This window comes from Aythya fuligula, chromosome 2 (genome assembly GCF_009819795.1).
Source record: "Aythya fuligula isolate bAytFul2 chromosome 2, bAytFul2.pri, whole genome shotgun sequence".
In the NCBI taxonomy this organism is placed as follows: domain Eukaryota; kingdom Metazoa; phylum Chordata; class Aves; order Anseriformes; family Anatidae; genus Aythya; species Aythya fuligula.
Genome location: NC_045560.1, coordinates 86,225,042 through 86,246,198, shown reverse-complemented (window position 1 = coordinate 86,246,198; position 21,157 = coordinate 86,225,042). Strand labels below are relative to the sequence as shown.

Here is a 21,157-nt window from a genome sequence, read left to right as displayed (position 1 = left end):
CAAGCAGAGCTACAGGCTGAGAGATGAGTGGTTGGAAAGCTGCCAGGTGGAGAAGGACCTGGGAGTATAGGTGGATAGTCGGCTGAATATGAGCCAGCAGTGTGCTCAGGTGGCCAAGAAGGCCAACAGCATCCTGGCTTCAATAAGAAGCAGTGTGGCCAGCAGGTCTAGGAAAGTGATTGTTTCCCTGTACTCGGCTCTGGTGAGGCCGCACCTTGAGTAGCGTGTTCAGTTTTGGGCCCCTCGCTACAAGAAGGACATCGAGGTGCTCAAGTGAGTCCAGAGAAGGGCAACGAAGCTGGTGAAGGGTCTGGAGAACAAGTCCTGTGAGGAGCGGCTGAGGGAGCTGGGCTTGTTCAGCCTGGAGAAAAGGAGGCTCGGGGCGACCTTATCGCTCTTTATAAGTACATTAAAGGAGGCTGTAGAGAGGTGGGGGTTGGTCTATTCTCTCATGTGCCTGGTGACAGGACGAGGGGGAATGGGCTAAAGTTGGGCCAGGGGTGTTTTAGGTTGGATTTTAGGAAGAACTTCTTTACTGAAAGGGTTTTGAGGCATTGGAATAGGCTGCCAAGGGAAGTGGTTGAGTCACCATCCCTGGAGGTCTTTAAAAGACGTTTAGATGTTGAACTTAGCGATATGGTTTAGTGGAGGACTTGTTAGTGTTAGGTCAGAAGTTGGACTCGATGATCTTGAGGTCTCTTCCAACCTAGACAATTCTGTGATTCTGTGATATGCACTGAACACAGAATAATTCAGAGATGACATACAGGTACTGTAGACAAAAAAGTATAATACAAAATAGTCTAGTTGGTTTCAAAGCTTAATAAAAATAGAAAGTGGAGGTTCAGTTAGAAGGGCACCAGGCTTTCTCAGTGCTCTATGGCACTGTCAAAGCTGAGAAATTTTGAGAAAATTACTTCAGACCTAATCAACTTGAAGTTGAAGCAAGCAAATGCTTGTTTAAAAGCACTTAGGCATTTACATATAAATGGTCATAACTTGTATTGCTTGGATTACTTAACTATTACATAACTTGGATTGCCCAATCCATTCTGCTCCAAAATCTTTGTCCTTTCCTCCATTAAAACCTTTGCACAATGCTTTTCCATTTTTATTTGCCCCTCATAATAATCTATTAAAATGTGCTAAACAACTGGAACATAAACAGCTGTTGGGAAAAAAAAAAAAAAAAAAAAAAAAAAAAAAAAAAAAAAAAGTAACCTATTATAAGAAATATTCATTAAAATATGAGAACTCAAGGGTAAAGATCCTGGAACCCTCGATATTGATGAAGATTGATGAGCCCCTTACCTAAAGAAGGATTCTGCATTCTTGTAAAGTCTTGGTGTCAGCTTGAGAGAAGGATAATCAATAGCCAGCGGCTTCACACTAAACAAGGCCATTGCCAGTGCAACAAAGACGACAGGCAGCAGTACATTTGACAGACTTCCTCTCCAGTCTCGTCTGGCGTGGTGAAACCTCTTCATCAGAATGGCAACTATTTGTGCAAGAACAAGACTGGCTCCACATACACGTGAGGCCCCTGTAAGTGAGATATCTGTGTGACAAAAACAAAACAAAAAACAAACTTCTGACAAACAAGGAAAATCAAATTAACCTTGTTTGTATTGCATTTTCAAATACAGATCACAATGGCCTTTTTAACAGAAAAGCAAAACTATAAAATTTTAAAGTGTTCTTCTGGATGAAGCAGTATGAACCTCTCCCCACACACCATTATAAATAATTAGCTCAGCCTACAAAGGGAAAACAGATCTACAGCCAAGGTATCTTTGTAGCTACCTGTACGCAGCTAAAGGAGTACTAAATACCTATTGCCCAGGGGTCTTTGTCCAGGGGTACAACAATTTTTTGTGCATTGCCACTTTTGCCCCTAGATAAATGACTGGCAAACACGGCCTGTATTAGCACCAAGTTCGTGATCCACCCTGACGGAAATCAGTGGCAACTTTTCCACAGGATTTCAACATGACATCTTCAGAGTATATAACAGAGAATCATAGAAGCTAGAGAGGTGGATTCTTGTAAAAACATTCCCTTCATTCTTGTGCCCATAGAGGACTGCTAACAGTTATTAATGTGCTCATCAAAGCAATTTTCATAATCCCAGCTCATGGGCTGTCCCTCAAATTCCCATGGGAGTGTTTCCGCAGCTTATTAACATCTCACCAAACACACATTTCCCTGATGTGCTCTACCTGAATTTCATTTTGTTGCTCTTTGTTAAATACTTTTGAGAAACACCAATCCCTTTGCCTCCATTTTAGATCCCAGTACCTTTTAGGTATGTGAAGGGTATTACCACCACCTTCTGTGGCCTTACCAAACTGAACATACCTTCAGCCTCTTTTCCTCCTTAGAGAATAGCAGTCTCCTGTAGATTTATTACCACAAGTATTTGCACTGTAGCAAGACTAAAGAGACTGTTTATCATAATGCTCAAAGACATACCATATTTTAGGATCCCTTGTGATTTGTCTCTTACTGCCTTCTGTTCTATGTACTGAGACAACTATAAACAGCATTTCTAAGTTACATTTTAACAACTGCTTCTATGAGAGCCTTCATATAACTTCAAATTAACTGCCCTTCACTTTGCACTGTTTCTTCTGGTTTACTAGAATTTTAATCCCAGACGACAGAGCTGTGGGATAAAAGAGGGGAGGAGATGGCAGAAAAGACAAGTTGGATTTCCAACAGAGTAGCCATTGAACAATGCAGCTCAAACTCTGTGCTCTGTAACAACCAGTATGTGGACTGTAAACTTACCATTTCTTATATTAAAAATTACATGTACTTTTTATGGAAGATTTTAATCATACATCAAGTAGACATGTTATGGCAAATGGCAGCTTCTAGGGTTTGGGCATACAGAAGAGGAGGAAGTCAAGTAGGACTTCATGGTGACATGGGATACCTCGTGAACTGCCCAACACAAAGACTTCTGGAAAAGATAAAGATCACATCCACCTTCAAGATAAGCAAAAAGGAGGATCCTGGTAAATAAATGCTGATCAGCCTCAGTCTCTGGGATGGTTACAGGTGAAATCCTCCAGGAAAACACACACAAGTTATGAAAATCAAGGTTCTTGGGAATACCCAGCAAGGCTTTACCAAGGTCAAATCCTGCCTGACCTGAGAGCTGCAAAGACAGGACATGTTTGGTGAATAAGGGATGATCAATGGACGATGTTTCCCTTGACTGAACATAGCCTGTGACATGGCCTCCCATAGCATCCTTAGAGCCAAAAGGGTGAGGAAGACTATAAGGACCACTGACCATACTGCTCTTCACCACACTATGGGCTGGAGTAGCAGTACTGCGTCCAGCCAAGGTACAGTTGGCTACTAATGCTGTCCATCAGAGTCAATGGTGGGGAAAACACTGGCTGACAGCTCTGGTTAGCAAAAGCATGTGTACACAGCAACACCAGGTGGGGGCCTCACTGTTTGAAGGTGACTGTGGGGCTCGGCACTGGGATGAAGGACACCTTCCAGCAGGTTTGGTGGGCAGAGTCAGTTCAACAGCAGCACCCAGGGGCCCTAGTGGCACCAGGGAAAAAGGTCACTTCTCAGGGAAAAAAACAAAGAAGAAACAAGCAAATGATGCAGCACAGGAAACTCTAACACAATAAATATATGAGGGAAAAAAAAAAAATTGCTATCATGGAGACCAACACATCTCAAAATCAGGCAGGACAAGACCCTGAATAACCGCTCTAACATGAGCTGCTTTGAGTAGGTGGTTGGACAAGATAATCCCCAAATGTTTCTTCAGACCTTAGTACCTTCTGTTTCATTTAGATTTCAATTACTTCTAAGTAATTAATTTTACTTTTATTTCTAGAAAATAAAACAGTAGTTATTATTTTAATTCTGCAACTGAATGGCTTTTTTTGTTTGGTTGTTTTTTTTCCTACAGATCCCTATAGAACAGAAATTCTGTCTGTAAGCAGTTCTAATCACAGCTGTATTTTACTAATTTGACAGCTGGTAGAAATGGCAGTTGGGATTTTGGTCCATTATGGAGAAAAAAGCCACAAAATTCAGATCCTGGTCCAGTATTGAAATGCCCCACTCAAGAACAGTTACATTTGGGGGTTGAAACTTGGCTCTTCTATAATTTAGGTAGTAGCAGAAGACAATCTTAGTAAAAGAAGAAATTCTTTTTTAAGCAAACTTCTTATGAATGTATTAAGCTTTTTGAATTATTATAGTGAGATTTTCCACAGTTGACTCAATACAGAAATTGAGACACTTGGAAGCAGAACAATTTGCAAGGGATGGGTGTTTTTAGAATAAATGAGATCCTGTAAGCTTTTCCAGCTGAACATTCCTGAAATTGTAAAATATACTATCTCTCATTTATCAAAGCAGTGAAATGCCAGAAAAGGACAGAGAAGCAGCACAGAATAAAATATTTGCCATAGTCCCAGACGTGTTCACAGATTATAAACTTGAAATGTGAGTGAAAAATGCTTCAAAAATATTTGCCCCTTTGAATCTCTGAAAGAAGACTATGACAATTATTTTATAGGGGCAGAAGCAAATGGAACAGAGAGAAATGATAAAAAATTAATTGAATAAAAACAATGGTTCATTTTTTCCAACATTCTGACTTTTACTCAGTATTGCAAAAACTGGCCAGCCAAGATATATCACAAGAAGATACATTATATTAAAAGTATTTATTTTCCTTAGGCATTTTTTTTTCCTTTTTAAAATGATTGTCTTTTATAAGTATGTATTTATTATTTCAATTTATCCACAAGGAAGGTGTCAAATGTCTTTCTGAATCAAATTTCAATCTTGGTGACCTTAAATTCTGTCATTCCACTGTGTTTCAAGTTAAAAAACAAAAACAAAACAAAAACCACCTTGTTTTGAATTTACTCTGTCCGATGGAACTGGATACGCTCCTAAATCTTGCTCTGGGGAGATAGGTTACAGAAGTTCCCAATCTATCTTCTGCATAAACAATCTCAAGCTCTCAGTATCCTCTTATAAAAATCTTTATAGTTCTAATCAACCTCCACCACTTGCCTCAAGTCCTCTTATATTATTGCTGTATCAGTTTTGAGACACCGTGTTCAGCACTGCTGCCTATCACAAGTGGAAGCACTACTGATTTATACAATAGCTTTATGCATTCTTATACTGATCACTTGTGTTTTCTAGGCATTGTACAATTTTGTTTGGCTGTAGACACACAGTACCCAATATAACTTTTGAGATTCCTTAGGTATTAAAACACTCGGAAAAATAAGAACTTGAATAATATTTATCCATACATCTGACATTTAACCTTTCATGTTCAATAATCCTATATGCAGTATCTACTTTACTTTTGTTTTAACTAGAACCTACAAAATTATGTTTTGTTTTATAAAGAGTGTAAGTAATTTACCACCATAAATGGAGCACAAATTTATGGGAACAATTTCTGATTATGACTGGTAATCATACAGTCTAGAAGACTAGAACAAGACCAGCTGACCTCTCTGTTATGAAGTCAGTTTTTATGCAGAAAGCTTATGGAAATATTCTCATTAATAATTTAGATCATGAAATTAAAAATCTGACCCAAATGTCAGAAGCTGTCTTTCTTGACTTATGATTGCAATTAAATGCAAGAAGTGCAATTATGTTCACAATTAAGTTGTACTTCCCAACCATCCAGACACTCCTTTATATTTTGGAAAAGATTCTTGGTGCTTTCCAACTCTTATAGTTAATATCAGGGAAACAGAACATTAGTCCTAAAATTTCAGAACAAATATTATGAAAATCTTTATAGACTGCTCTACAGTTAGTAGTAGAACCAAAAATTAAAAATTCAACTTCATATTCTGGGCCCTGGACTTCAGAATGAGTCTCAGTGGGCCTGAATATCATTAAGACAGAATAACTGAGATCTAGGTACCTGTAGACCTCATCAGTAAAATTAACATATTTTAAAGTCAAAGCTCAGTTTTCTGTCACTAAACAATCTTGTAAAGAACCCCCTTTCACAACTCAAATCTACCAAATCTCTTCAAGCCAGACAGTTGACTGATCAGAGAATTTCCTTCCTTTATCAAACACATTCTTATTGCTTAAGATGCCATGTTTAATATTTTAGCACTGTGTAGGGCACTGAGAGAACAGCATGAAATACACAACTGATCTGTGATGGAAATCCTAGAAAGAACCAATATAACCAGAAAAATATATTGAAAAACATATTGAATACTCTCACCTGCACCCCCCAAACTCCTCCCAGTTCAAACCCACAACCCAAAAAAAATCCTCAGAAAAGGACAGACAAGACAGACAGCAAATGGCAGACTTGTAACCTCTTTAAGCCACTCATTTTTGCATTCTGCAGAGAAATGAGCATGAACAAAAACTCGTCTGTAGGCAAGATTAGGAAAGGAATAGGGCAAACCTCATTCAAACTATCTAATTTTCTATTTAGAAGAAATGAATATTCACATCAGGCCTACCCACAGCAAACTGTAAGGGACTGAAGAACTGGTTAGGCACCGTTATACTTAAAGAGACGAGAGTACTAGAGGAAATGTATCTGTCCTTCACTGCCTTAAAGGAAAGATACAGCCATAGAATTCTATGAATGGTTTGGCCTCCAGCTTTCCTGTAGGCCCTCTTTAGGTACCAAAAGGCTGCTATAGCGTCTCCCCAGAGCTTTCTCTTGTCCAAGATGAACATCCCCAGCTCTCTCAGCCTTTCTTCATCAGAGAGGTGCTCCAGTTCTCTGATTGTCTTGATCGGAGGACCTCCTCTGGACTCTTTCCACATACTTCTTACGTTGGGGACCTCAGAGCTGAACACAGTACTCCAGGTGGGGTTGCACAAGAGCAGAGAAGAAGGGGAGAGGAGAATCACCTCTCTCAACCTGCTAGCCATGCTTCTTTTGATGCAGTACAGGATATGTTTTGCTTTCAGGCCAATGGCATCCTGGGGTCTATCAGAAGGGGTGTGCTTAGTAGGTCGAGAGAGGTTCTCCTCCCCCACTACTCTGCTCTGGTGAGACCACATCTGGAATATTGCATCCAGTTCTGGGCCCCTCGGTTCAAGAAGGACAGGGAACTGCTAGAGAAAGTCCAGCGGAGAGCCACCAGGATGATTAAGGGAGTGGAACATCCCCCTGACGAGGAAAGGCTGAGGGTGCTGGTTCTCTTTAGCTTGGAGAAGAAGAGACTGAGGGGTGACCTTATTAGTGTTTATAAATATGTAAAGGGTGAGTGTCAGGAGGACGCAGCCAGGCTATTCTTGGTGATATCCAATGGTAGGACAAGGGGCAATGGGTGCAAGCTAGAACATATGAGGTTCCACTTAAATAGGAGACAAAACTTTTTTATGGTGAGTATGACAGAGCACTGGAACAGGCTGTCCAGGGGGGTTGTGGAGTCTCCTTCTCCGGAGACATTTAAAACACACCTGGACGTGTTCCTGTGTGAGCTGATCTAGGTGTTCATGTTCCGGCAGGGGGATTGTACTAGATGATCCTTCAAGGTCCCTTCTGATCCCTAACATTCTGTGATTTCCAGATCACACTGAGCTTCTCATTCATCAACACCCCCAGGTTTTTCTCCTCAGGGCTGGTCTCAGTCCATTCTCTTCTGAGCCTGTATTTGCGCTTGAGATTGACTCAGCCCAGGTTCAGGACCTTGCACTTGGCCTTGTTGAACCTCATGAGGTTCCCAGAGGCCCAACTCTCAAGCCTGTCCAGGTCCCTCTGGATGGCATTCCTTCCCTCCATTGTGTTGATCACACCACACAGCTTGCTGTCATCTGCAGACTTGCTGAGTGCACTCAGTCTCACTGTCTACATCACCAACAAAGATGTCAAATGGCATGGGTCCCAGTATGGACCCCTGATGAACATTAGTCATTACTGATCTCCACTTGGACACTGAGCCATTGACTGCAACATTTTGAGTATGACCATCCAGCCACCTCCGTCCACCGAGTTGTCCATCCATCAAATCCATGTCTCTCCAATTTAGAAACAAGGATATCATGGTGGACAGTATTTACTGGTGCTCTTCCTCTACCCACCAATGCTGTAACCCCATTGTAGAAGGCCAGATATGTCAGACATGATCTGCCTTTAGTGAAGCAATTTTCAATGTCACTGATCACCTCCTTATTTTCTGTGTGCCTTAGCATAGTCTCCAGAAGGAATATAAAGTGCTTTTGTGAAGGCAAAGTGTAACACAAGGAAGAGATAATAAATCTAAGCTCTGTGGTGTTTGTTGCTGTTGTTGTTTCTAACAAACTAGAGACAGAGGTGAATCCAAGCAACAACATTTGATCCTGGACATCACTGTTTACACCTGGGATTTTCATGCAGGTTTGTTGCAAGTAGAAAACACGTTGTACAGATTCACATAAGGTACATAATTAAATGGCAATAGAAAATACATAGCTAATATCCACTAGAGAAAAGGAAAGAAACAAAACAGAGGTATAGTGGGTTTTGTCCCCACCCTTCACATATTTTTTTATTTTTTTTTTAGTGTTTCACTAGGCACTATCATTATCTGAAAAACATATAGTGCAAGACAATACATGCCAAAACGTTAGTTTTTTGGATACTAACTGAATTACCATTATCTAGATTATCAACAGCTCCTTAAATTGATATATTGCCATTGCTGACACAGGTTAATCTATTAGAGGTGAAACTATGCAGTCACACCTTTGACACCACAGGCATCTCTACAGCATGAGTACCCCAAAAATATTAATTCCCACTGCCTCACCCCTTCGACATTTTACAGATTACTAAGTGAACTTTGAAGAGAGTCCATATGAGTCCACTTCCTCCTATAGCAGTCCACCTATAGTTGCCAGTCAGTGAGTCCATTTCAATTTTCATTTATTCCCTCTTCTGCTAAATAACATGGTATGTAGCTACTATACAAGCATGAGCAAGAAAAACTGACAGAAGCCAAGACATGAAGTGAACAGAGTTGGGAAACACTCATCCCATCTTTAGACTTGAATGACTCAGAGCACGTAACAGCTGAAGTTCCCTACTTAACCACTGAAATGAAGCAAATTGGAGCATATTAAGAAAGAACAGAAGGCACACTCTTACGTGAAAATGATTCACAAAAGAAAGAAGCAAAGACAACCTGAATTAAATCAACAATGGAAGAATTGTAGAAGCTGCATACCTTTCCTATCATAATATAAAAGATAAGAAATGTTTTATAAAGGTACACTTGCAAATATCTACAAAATAATCATAACAGGAGATTCCTAGTGTAAATAAGAATCCAACTCAATGTTTTCTTGTTCTTTTCAGGCATGCTTGAGCCTCATCCACATTCAGAACACCATCATTTAATTTCAGCTCTTTTATCAAGAACTTGTGCTTTTTCAAACTTAGAATATACTATTGCCTGCATTACACAGACACATAGCTGAGCACCATTATATGAAAGCTAAATATTTCTTATCAATTACACAAATTGGTTACAAATTAAACATGATTGAAATTTTCCCTTCCTTTACATCTTCAGACATTTATGACAATTTATAGTATGCATGTTATATTTCTATTATAAGTATTAATTATTAATTAAGGTATCTGTAACACCCAAACAAGATACAAAGAAGGTAATCCAGCCTCTTAAATTCACATATAACAGATACTGCAATATACTTAGCATTTTCTGATGGTCTTCACTTTCTCACTTTCTATTTAATGCAAGAATACCCTGCCTTAATGGATTTTGCCACTGCAAAAATCCATTAAGCTTTCTCATCACTCATACCAAAATAGCAGGCATAGTATAAAAGCATACCTCACAAAGTATAAATGTCACACCATGCAACAACACCTCATATGTGGTAATAGATAAGAAATTTAGAACAGATGTGTATCGCAATCACCATGTATTTTAAGGGAAAACTTGGGGAAGCAAGAGTCCAATTGACATTTAGCTGGTAAATATGGTAACTAAAAAGTCAGTAAACTAAGTTCTCTGCTTTTAATGTATGGACCTTGTTTATAAATCTTACCTTCCCAACCTATACGCCTGTTTTATCCACTCATTGCATTCAGACTTAAAAGTAGACTGCAAGCTGTCAAAGGAAGTGAGAATCTGCTTTTTATTACTATTAGTCCACAAGGTGTCTGGAACAACAGAACTTGACTTTAGATTGGGTTTCCAAGGTACCACTGCTAGTATAATCAACCATAATAACCACCATAAAAGCTAGGAAAAAAAATAAAACAAAACAAAACTAAACTAAAAAACACCCTAGTTTCTGCTGAAGCGTTAGCTGATGTCGAAATACCACTTGTTATTTTTGCTAATACCAAAATTAATAAGCATGTACCCATAAAAGCAACTCATGTGAGCATATAGTCATTTTGGATTGTAACACTTAGTGAGTGGTAAAAGCACCTACTTCATTTATTAAATAGATTTTGTGTAGAATAATTTTATAGTAAAAAATACTTGATTTCTTCCCCTTTTCCCATCAGAAGCATGCAACTGTTGCAAGAGTGTAAAGAAATGGTAAACAGTGGTGCTGCCTACCTACCTATTATCTTGCAAACCCCAAAGAGAATCAGAAAGGGGTTATTGCACATAGAACCAAGGTCCATCTAAACTAGTCTGGTCTTGATAGAGAACATAGTGCTGAATGCACTGCTCCCATCATTCACTTTTGAGATAATTTCCTTTTCCTTTTAGAAGCTGTATTGGGTTAATGCAGCAAGGGTTTTATTGGTTTTGTTTTAGTTTGTGGTGGGCTTTTTTTGTTTGTTTGTTTTTTTCCTTTGGGGGGGGGGGGGGGGGAGGCAAGGCCGGGAGAAGAATCCAGCATCTGCCCCATATTAGATAAGATGCAGTTTCAGCCAGCTCCAAAAGGAGCCATTGCTGGCCAGAGCCAAGCCAATAAGCAAAGTTGTTTGTACCTTTGTGAAAAGGGATTTAAGAAAGCAGATTTAAAAAAAAAAAAAAAAAAAAAAAAAAAAAAACAGCACTACTACGGAACAGCAGCTGAGAGAGAGGAGTGAGAAGCAGCCCTGAACCCTGCAGCCCCTAAGGTCAATGCAAGCAGGAGGGCAGGAGGTGCTCCAGGCACACAGCAGCAGTTCCCCTGCGGGCTGTGCAGGGAGAGGCCCCCGGTGGAGCAGGCTGTCCCCCTGCAGCCCATGGGTCCCCCATGGAGCAGATCTGCACGCTGCAGCCCCCCCGTGGGTGGAGGAGCCCCCGGTGGAGCAGGTGGATGTGGCCTGGAGGAGGCTGCGGCCCATGGAGAGGCCCCACAGGAGCAGGCCCCGGGCCGGAGCTGCAGCCCATGGAGAGGAGCCCCTGCAGGAGCAGGGGGTCTGCGGGGAGCTGCCGCCCAGCCGTGGGGGACCCGTGCTGGAGCAGTTTGCTCCTGGGGGATGGACCCTGTGGTATGGAGCCACGTGGGAGCAGTTCTTGGAGAGCTGCTGCCTATGGACAGCCCCCTCAGGACCAGTTTGGGAAGGACGGCATCCTGTGGTGGGGATCACACATGGAGCAGGGGCAGAGAGTGACCATGAAGAAGTGGCTGAAACAAAGCTTTAGGGACTGACTGCAGCCCCCATTCCCCATTCCCCTGCACCACCTGGAGAGAGGAGGTGGAAGTGGGTAGATGGGAGGAGGGTCCTTTTAGTTTGTTTTCTCTGTTTCTCACCTCTCTAGCTTATTAGTAATAGGTAATAAATTGCTCTAATCTCCCTACACTGAGTCTGTTTTGCCCATGACAATAATGTTTGAGTGATCTTTGTGTCCTTATCTTAACCCTTGAGCCCTTTTCATCGTATTTTCTCCCCCTTTCCTCTGAGGAGAGGGAGAAAGAGACCAGTTGTGGTGGAGTTCAGTTCTCCTTCTGAGTAAAACCACCACAGAAGTGTAAATCAGCACTCAGAAGGCTAAACTAAACCATCCAATCCATGCCTCTAGACTACGGTAATAACATTTCAAGATTGATTCCAATCTAAACAATAGGGCTACAACCCACATTCGTTCTGCTGTGTTTGGTGAAGAGTCACCAGCCCTAGAAGTATTCAAAAGATGCGTAGATGTAATGCTTAGGGACATAGTTTAGTGGCAGAATTCACAGTGCTATGTTAATGGTTAGATTGATAATCTTAGAGGTCTTTTTCAACCTAAATGAGTCTATGACTCTGTGATTCTATGATTTAGTGAAAGAGCAGAAAAAAAAGCACAAGCTGAATGTTCTCTCTACCTCAACATAAAACATTAAATTCAAGACTTAATACTAAATATTAAATACAAAGTATTTTCAAATTTGACAGATTAAATATAGCAAGGATTGAGGGAACTATATATTTGAACCTGGTGTTTTCAAATACTTCACACTGGTAACCTGCTTCCTAGCAAGGGGTTGTTTAAGCTGTGGCTGTCTAGTTTTGTAGTGCAGATGAATTTTATTATGCAGCTGCTCAGTTTGCAGTTAGCAGCCTTTGTAGGCAAAACTTTGGAGTCAGTGTGTGAAGCACTCTGGAACAAGCCTCCTAGAATTGCTCAAAGAAAGCTGACAGTAATTGGAGCAAACTTTTTAAGCAGGGCCAGGATGTCACCTCAAAAGACAAGGGTGACACTCAGACACTTTAACTTTTACAACTTAGGCAAGAACTGGCTTACTCTGAACAAAGTACTTTGTCTAATGTATTGCATCATCCATAGTTAAGAATATCTTAGATGCTATCTCTACTGGAGTTATTCTATTAACAATAAAATCATATCACAATTTCTGCAGGGAAACAATTCCAAACTGAAAGATGACTGAGTTTTGCAAGAGGCTTGTTTTATTCAGACCCACAGCTATAGCAAACAATTGAAAAATGTATTTGATGAATATTCTCTGTCCTTAGGCATCCTGGTAACTCATAAATAGTGGTATTAAACTGGGATCTTGATTAACAGAGCCAACTGTTTCTTTCTTTTTTTTTTTTCTTTTTTTTTTTTTCCTAATGCCTCCAATGAATATGGTAACCTGGACAAATTGCAGAACAGAGAAACAGAAAATGAAAAAAAAAAAAAAAAGTGCATGGATGGAAATTACCACCTATCACAGAAGTACAACATAAGGTTATATATTGTAAACTTGCACTTATATATTTCAAATGAGGAATTAACTGGCAGCAGTGCAATATACAAATCTTATCAAGTTGTCACCTTGTAACCTATATAAAGTTATTGCCTGAACAATTAACAAAAGGAAGTGCAGCCCTAAATGCTGGCTGCTTGGCATGCTGACTGAATTTACTCTGGATATTTTTCCTGTAACTCCTAAACCAGAGAAATAAAAATCTCGTCCTCTCACAGAATCTAAAAACCATATATGCGATTATTGGTAATGCCCTCCCCTGAAAATGAGAACCTAGCAATTACTCCTGTTGTTCTAGTGGTAAAAGTATGAAACAGAAATCCAAATAAATCAAGAAATCTTAAATAATACTCCAGCTCAAAACTTTATCAGCAACCTCAGCAATGCAAAGACAATAATTTTCCCAACAAGGAAAATACCAGCACAACAACTGAAGTTAATCCAGTGATTCTGTAATTAAATCATAAGTGCTAAGCTGAAGTACTAAAATGCCTTAGGAAAACTGATGTTATTAACAAAAAAAAAAAAAGGGGGGGGGAGAGGAAGGGGGGGGGGTTACCCTTCCTTTATATGTTCACTTTCTACACTCTTACTTGGTTAAGTACATCACAATAGAAATATTATTGGTTCCATCTAAACTACACAAAATTTGTTTGCCCCCCGTATCTAAAGAGGGCCTACAGGAAAGCTGGGCTTTTTACAAGGGCACGTGGTCATAGGTCAGTGGTTTAAACTAAAATAGGGTAAATTTAGATTAGACGTTAGGAAGAATGTCACCTCAGAGGGTGGTGAGACACTGAAAGAAGTTGCCCAGAGAAGCTGTGGATGCCCCATCCCTGGAGGTGTTGAAGGCCAGGTTGGATGGGGCATTGGGCAACCTGCCACTGGTGTGGCAGCTCTGGTGGCAGGTGTCCCTGCCCATGGCAGTGGTTGGAATTAGACGATCTTTAAGGTCTTTTCCAACCCAAACCATTCTATGATTCTGTGATTATGATTCGTATAAACAATTTGCAACTGCAATACCTGTTCAGAAGAAAGCACACAGAAGTTTCAAAATCATGTTCTATAATCACAGCAATAATCAATCCAGAATTAACATTTTTTTGTGGGATTTTGTAATGCAAAAAGAATTTTTGTAGTGAAATAACTGAGACAAGAGAACACAGACACTCCATGAAGCTTTTTCTGTTTTAGAAGGAAAAGTAAGCATACTTGGTCTTGATAATCATTTCTTTAAAAAATTGTGACTATTTACATTAAGTTACTTACATGATTGAAGTTAAAGGATCTACATTTGTAACAGCAAATAATGCAACAATGCAACAGCATTAACAAAGCAAAATGTTTTAAAATATTTGTATACATATGTACATGCGCATACATCATCATCTATAAAATATATATAAGTAAATATACACACAGACACACTTGGAAAAAATAAAATCTCTATATTAGATATTTAACCTGTAATTTAAAACAATGCAAGGAACTACCAGAATTTACTTCTGCCACCCCATTACTACTGCCTCAGCTATTGCACTGGCTGGAGGATGAAGGCTGTGCAATGAGTGAGGCTGCCATTGCTTTTTGTGCTCAGTAATTCAGAGTGACAGGACCCTGAGAGACCACTGCAGAGTTGCTGGATACAGATTTTCTACATCAGACAGTTAATTTATACTTAAAACTATATATTCCATGTACTATACTTCCACATTGAACACTCCAAATCATTTACATAAAAACTTAGCCTATTATTTCACTTTCATTCCTCACTAGAAGTCTTTCTCTGGTGATTAACCCAAAGTTTTTTGGCTGCATGTGCATGAATTATGGTCATTCCCTTTATGCTTTGAAAAACTTCTGCTGTAGCCTCATCAATCTTCTCTTTAGAGAGAACAAGATTCTCATTTGAGGAGAATCTAACTCTGGAAAGAGAAGGCCCAGAGGTGTTGAAGCTGGTGGGAGTTCACATTAACAACCTCATCAATCTGAGGTGACTCATACTCCAATTATATCGTGCAATGCCTAAGAGAACAGGGCTCCTTACATATATGGCTGTAGCCAGTCACACTGACTACTTCAGCGCTGCCATACCCTCACAATCATTGTTTAGAAAATAAATTATTCTTAGAATTAGTAGCCTGCCCAACATGCTTTGGATGGTTCATACTATTATCCAAATGTATTAAAGATGCAAGATACTCACACCACCATTTGCCTTAAAATCTGTTCCCATATGACTAGAATTTTCCCCTACATCCATTCAGAGGTGCTTTGTGACTTACGTTGGCCACTTCTTCTTGCAATACAGAATTAATTAACAAAGCCTTTGTTTTCATAACAATTAATAAACAAGCTTAACACAGACAGGCTGGCAGAAAAATGTCATCTGTATTGTCAAATGTGCTTGTTTCCCCTCAGAAAGGTGTTTCAAATTTAGTTCATAAATTAAATCACCTTGTACATTTTTGTGATTGATAATTTACATGATGAGTGAACATAGAGCTTTTGATGCTGATGTTTTATAATGTTCATAAAAAGTATTGTAAACTCTTTACCAAAGAGCCTCCTTGATTTACAAATATCATCCTATTTCACAGTACGTTAAGTTTTATTACACCATTTCTCCCCCTTCACTGTATTTCCATTCCCTTTATTAAAGCTAAATTTAGAATAGGAAACAACCATTTCTTTAAACTCAGAGATATCCCTTTATAAAGATATGGCCCAACCATGAGTTGGAGTCCCACAGTACTGCATATATACCAAGTGTGATTCAAGTGTACATATTGAATTTTTAACATTAAAAAGGGGCCCATAAAATAAAGTAATAAGCAAGACTGAAAAAAATATCTGCAGACTAGGATGCCTTCAGAAGAACAAAAACCATTGATTTAAAATGATAACAATATTCAGCTGTGGAGTCTAGTCATAAACAATAAACATTTTCTGACATTATATCTAAGACTGTTTTAATTATCCAAGAGTCAAAATTTTCTCCAATAGAAAGGCCCCATATTATTAAGGACAGAAATAATCATTTCATCTTGAACATTAGAAGTAAATGCTATCTTTGGAAAACTCATACTACTGAGCAACAGCAAGAGCATGAACAAAAAAAGGATCACAGAATCACAGAATTGTCTAGGTTGGAAGAGACCTCAAGATCATTGAGTCCAACCTCTGACCAAACACTAACAAGTCCCCCACTAAACCATATCGCTAAGTTCAACATCTAAACATCTTTTAAAGACCTCCAGGGATGGTGAAGCTATTTAAGCTAAGAAGTAAATATTACTATAGGTGTGGCAAAAAACACATTAACGTTACACCAGGGAACCCATCCCCTCGTTCTTTAACTTGCAGTTGAATACAGATTTTTGAAGATGTTGCAAATATGAAAAAAAAAAAAAAAAAAGGCAAAAAAAAAAAAAAGATACCACTAAAAAAGCACAATGACAAGGTCAAGCACAATGACAAGGTCATTCACAAAAGCAGAAACAATACAGGAATCCTGTCTGCCAGTTCTCATCTCATCTATCTTCTGAGGCAGAGTTCTGAAGAGTTCTACTTCTCTCTCTCGCTTTTTTTTTTTTTTTTTTTTTTTTGGTAAGAATTGCTTAGGAATCATTATGGCATGAAATGGAAGACAAACAATCCTTCAGAGTAGAGAACAAGCCTCCTGAATATTTCATTAAAAGAGAGGATTTTAAAAATACTGTGAAAGATTGTAAAGACTGGCAGGCAATACCTTCTGTCTGTCTGTAGCTGTTGTAATAGCCTAGACAAAATATAGGAATGAAAAGAAAACCTTGAATGCAAGGAAAGGTTAGAAAGCTCATGTATTTATGAAAGCCAGAAGGGAGCACTATCAAGTCTGAGTGAAAACAGCCTGTATGAAGAAGCATGCTGTCAAGGTGAAATCAAAGGGCTAGTATGCAAGACAGAAGAGCTACACAGGGGACATGATTGGTCACTTGGCAATTAAGGTGCTAAGGAAGTTCATGTACTAACAATTACATTTGGATTGATAAAGCATTCTTAGTGCATCCACACGTATCTGTATCTTTTGTCCTTCAGCCCCAGTAAATACCTGAGCATAGTAGATGAGCTTCTGAACTGTGTTATTCCTGAAACAGGCATTACTAATAGCTAACACATCCAACAATTTAGATTATGACAACGACAAGGCAGCAAGTTATTGGAAAAATCAGGTTCAAAATATTTGCATAAGACAGCAAGAGATAAGAGATTTTAACATCAAATACAATTTTCTGGTTAGAAGACATTGGAGATATGTAGAAATTCAACACAGTTATCACCATGAAAATTACACACATATCAATTCTGGTGACCCCCCCCCCCCCAAAAAAAAAAAAAAAAAAGTCTCTCTAAATGATCATGTTTCCTCTATGCAGAACAGAAAAGGCAGCATCTATTTCATCATAAAATGATGAAATGCAGACAGGATTCCTGTATTGTTTCTGCAACACTTTTCTTCATGAGTTTTAATTAGTTAGAAACTGAACATTTCAGTAAACTTCAAACCACAACTTCAAGTCTGGAACTAGGTCTGCAGCACAACACATTTCTTCAAGTATACCTTTCAGTCGAAATGAGACATACATTTTAAGGACAAGGAAAAATATCAAATTACACTGTGAAGGAAAGCAGTTACTAACTCACAAGGGTGACTTTTCAGCGGAACTAACTCAATTCCATCAGCAGAATATATTCATGAGCAATTAAAGATTTTCAAAGTAGAAATTTCAGAAGGGATTATCCTTTTGTTCTCTGGCGCTTTAGTCCTTGCAGAATACTACAGTCACACTTTTAAACTGAGAACACTTTTTGGCAGGTGGTTTATTATTTTTTACTCTAGGGCTGCAGGAAGCAAATGACCTCTGTGAGGAAGGCAGGCAGGCAGGGTTCATTTCTTTTGTTTACCAGCAATACAGACACAAATGTGAAGGTAGAAAGGAGGTGGAGTACAGGAAGTGGATCAACTTCTTGGCATTGTAAGAATATCTCCCTTTACTGAAAAACAGCTGTCTTTGAATTGTTTTTCTATTAGCCATTTAAGTATGAACCTTTTCAACAAAGAAACAAGATCTATGTACTGTGGATGAGAAGGGGAAAAGGACCAAGTAGCAACAACAAGGAAAGCAATTGGTAGGGAAAACATTTGGATGACAGAAGGAAGTAGTGGATTACAAGTGAAACACATTTGAAAGTAAGATCCTAACCACTTACTTTCTGAAGGATAAAATAAGGAGTTACAGTTATGCACTTACGCACAAAACAGATTTATGTAAACTTTAAACAAGTTAGATGACCTGATTTGTAAGATGAAAAATCTTTTTGTGGCTACTGATAGGTAGTATCATAAAGACACTCCATCCTCATTCTATGCTTTAGACACACCTGAACATGTGACAAAAAGAAAAAAGAAGCAAGCTTTAGGGTTGACAAGGATAAAGCTAAAGAACTGAAAGAGGAAAAATTAAGTTTTCAACATATGCCAGAATCAAAAAATTTCCTCTAAGAAACTAGTTAAAACAACAATAAGCAAGCTGAAGGAAAACACAGTATCTATAAGACTTCTAGACAAGCTATTTCGACACTTCTTTCTCAGTGTCGAGTGCTGAATTTGTGGTAAAGTATCACCTGTACTGCTAAATCACCAGAAGACTGAAAAGTGTGCTGCATCTTCTCATCAGTAGTGAGTGTAAATTCTGACAATTTAAATACCAGTCTTCATGCCAGAAGCTACTTTTTTCAAACAGAGCCACAACTACTTTTTGTCCATGTTTTTCTACTCAGAAATTATGTCACAATTTGCAGGATGGCACATTAATATCTTTCGTACATCCTTTTAAGTGAATTTTACAGGGAAATGAATGAAGACAGTTCCATTTAAAAACAGATGTTGTGATACAACTTCAAGTATATCACAACAAATACACAGTGAGCCCTTATTGTGTAATTACAGGGAACACACTTTGCCATAGTGGGTTAACAGCTCTGCGCTAAGAATAGAAGAAACCATTTGATCACCAGTCAGCAAACATCAAATTCCACTCTGTTACCAACATGCAGAAATCAATAACACCTCTAACTGTAGCATATATTCCACAAAGGCCCCAGAGTTGTGTCAAATGCACCAGGGGAGGGGACATGCTTCCCTGAGTAGACAAACTCCAATTGTTAACTAACTTCTAGAAGTGCCAGTCTTTAGAGTCTTTAGCTTACAGCTATTTGTTTCATTTCTTCCTTTTTTTCCCCTTTATCATTTTTGCCCCTATAACAGAACCATACCTTAATAGAAAATACTCTCTATGTATACAAAGTTCAGGCCTTTAAACAAATCATAGAATCATAGAATCATAGAATCATAGAATCATAGAATCATAGAATATCCTGAGTTGGAAGGGACCCTTAAGGATCATCAAATCCAACTCTTGACACCGCACAGGTCTACCCAAAAGTTCAGACCATGTGCCTAAGTTCACAGTCCAATCTCTTCTTAAATTCAGACAGGCTCGGTGCAGTGACCACTTCCCTGGGGAGCCTGTTAATCACCTATCTTCTTTTTTTGACAGACTAAATGTCCTGGTTTTGGCTGTGACAGAGTTAATTTTCTTCCAAGGAGCTGGCATGGTGCTGTGTTTTGGATTTAGGATGAGAATAATGGTGATAATATGTTGATGTTTTACTTGTCACAGAGCAGTGCTTACACAGAACCAAGGCCTTTTCAGCCTTTCCTGTTAGCTGCCAGGAGATGGCAGGGGATGTACCAGGAGCTGGGAGGGGACAGGACCAGGACAGCCGGCGCAAAGGGATATTCCATGCCATACGGTGTCTGCAGAACAATAAAATTGGGGGACTGACTACGGTGGGGTTGCTGCTTGGTGCCTGTCTGAGCATCAGTCAGCAGCTGGTGAGCAATTGCATTGGGCATCACTTGCTTTCCATATTCTTTTATCATTGTTATTATTATTAGTTACTATTCTTTTCCTGCCCTATTAATCTGTCTTTATCTCAACCCACAAGTTTTTCCCTTTTTTTCCAATTCTCTCCCCAAATCCACCGTGGTAGGGGGGGAAGTGAGTGAACAGTTGTGTGGTGCTTAGCTGCCTGCTAGGTTAATCTACAACACTACATTAACTGAGTCCCAATGGTACCTTTACATAGACTTCACCTCCAACCTCCAGTATTAACTCTTTTCCATTCCCCTTCCAAATTCTCAACTTTTCCTTAGAAACACTGAAACTTAAAAACATGGACACAAAAGTTGTACATACTATTGTAGCACGGCTCCCATCAATTTTGTACAGATAGTTGAAAGGACCTCTTCACATCCTTTCATACACTAAAGTGAAACATTAATCTTCTTAACAGTGCTGTCTTAAAATGCTTTTTCACAAGGATTAGCAGATAACTTTCAAAGTCAGTGTTTTCTATGATATTACTCCCTATTATGTAGATATGTCCAGCATATGGCTGAATCAAAACATGCTTTATTTACAATAGATGCAGCTTCTCCAGAGGTCTGAATCACTCTTTAGGACTGATCTAACTCATCATCATTACCATTCAGCCAATTCCTTGCAGCAGTTGCAGCTTTTCTGATGAGAAAAATACCTAGTTCAGTATCACTGATGAAAATAGTCAACAGAGTGAAACCCCAAGAAACCACACTGAAAGCCCTTCATGTTAATGTTTCCTTATGGTGACTATGTTTTGTTCATCAGCGACAATTTCTTAATTAAATTAGCTTTCAGTTGTTGTTGTTGTTGTTTTGTTTTGTTTTTTGTTTTTGTTTTTATAAGCACTGTAAATTGTCTCTTAAATAATAATAGGAACAATGTAACATTTTGCTTAATAGCTTTCAGAATGGCTAACACCAGCAGCTTCACAGAAAGTATTAAGTAACCACAAAAATTAGTTATGCATCAACTTGCTTCTACTCCAACACTTTCAGTGGCTAACTTATCCAAGTATT

At 39.0% G+C, this 21,157-nt stretch overlaps 1 protein-coding gene across 1 annotated transcript in view; it reads right to left on the bottom strand.

Annotated features, from left to right (window-relative positions):
* ABCA13 (ATP binding cassette subfamily A member 13) overlaps window positions 1-21,157 on the bottom strand; it is a 196,835-nt gene that overhangs the window by 75,521 nt on the left and 100,157 nt on the right. Inside the window, 1 exon segment of the mRNA XM_032181104.1 lies at window positions 1,312-1,558. Coding sequence (XP_032036995.1) covers window positions 1,312-1,558 — 247 coding nt within the window.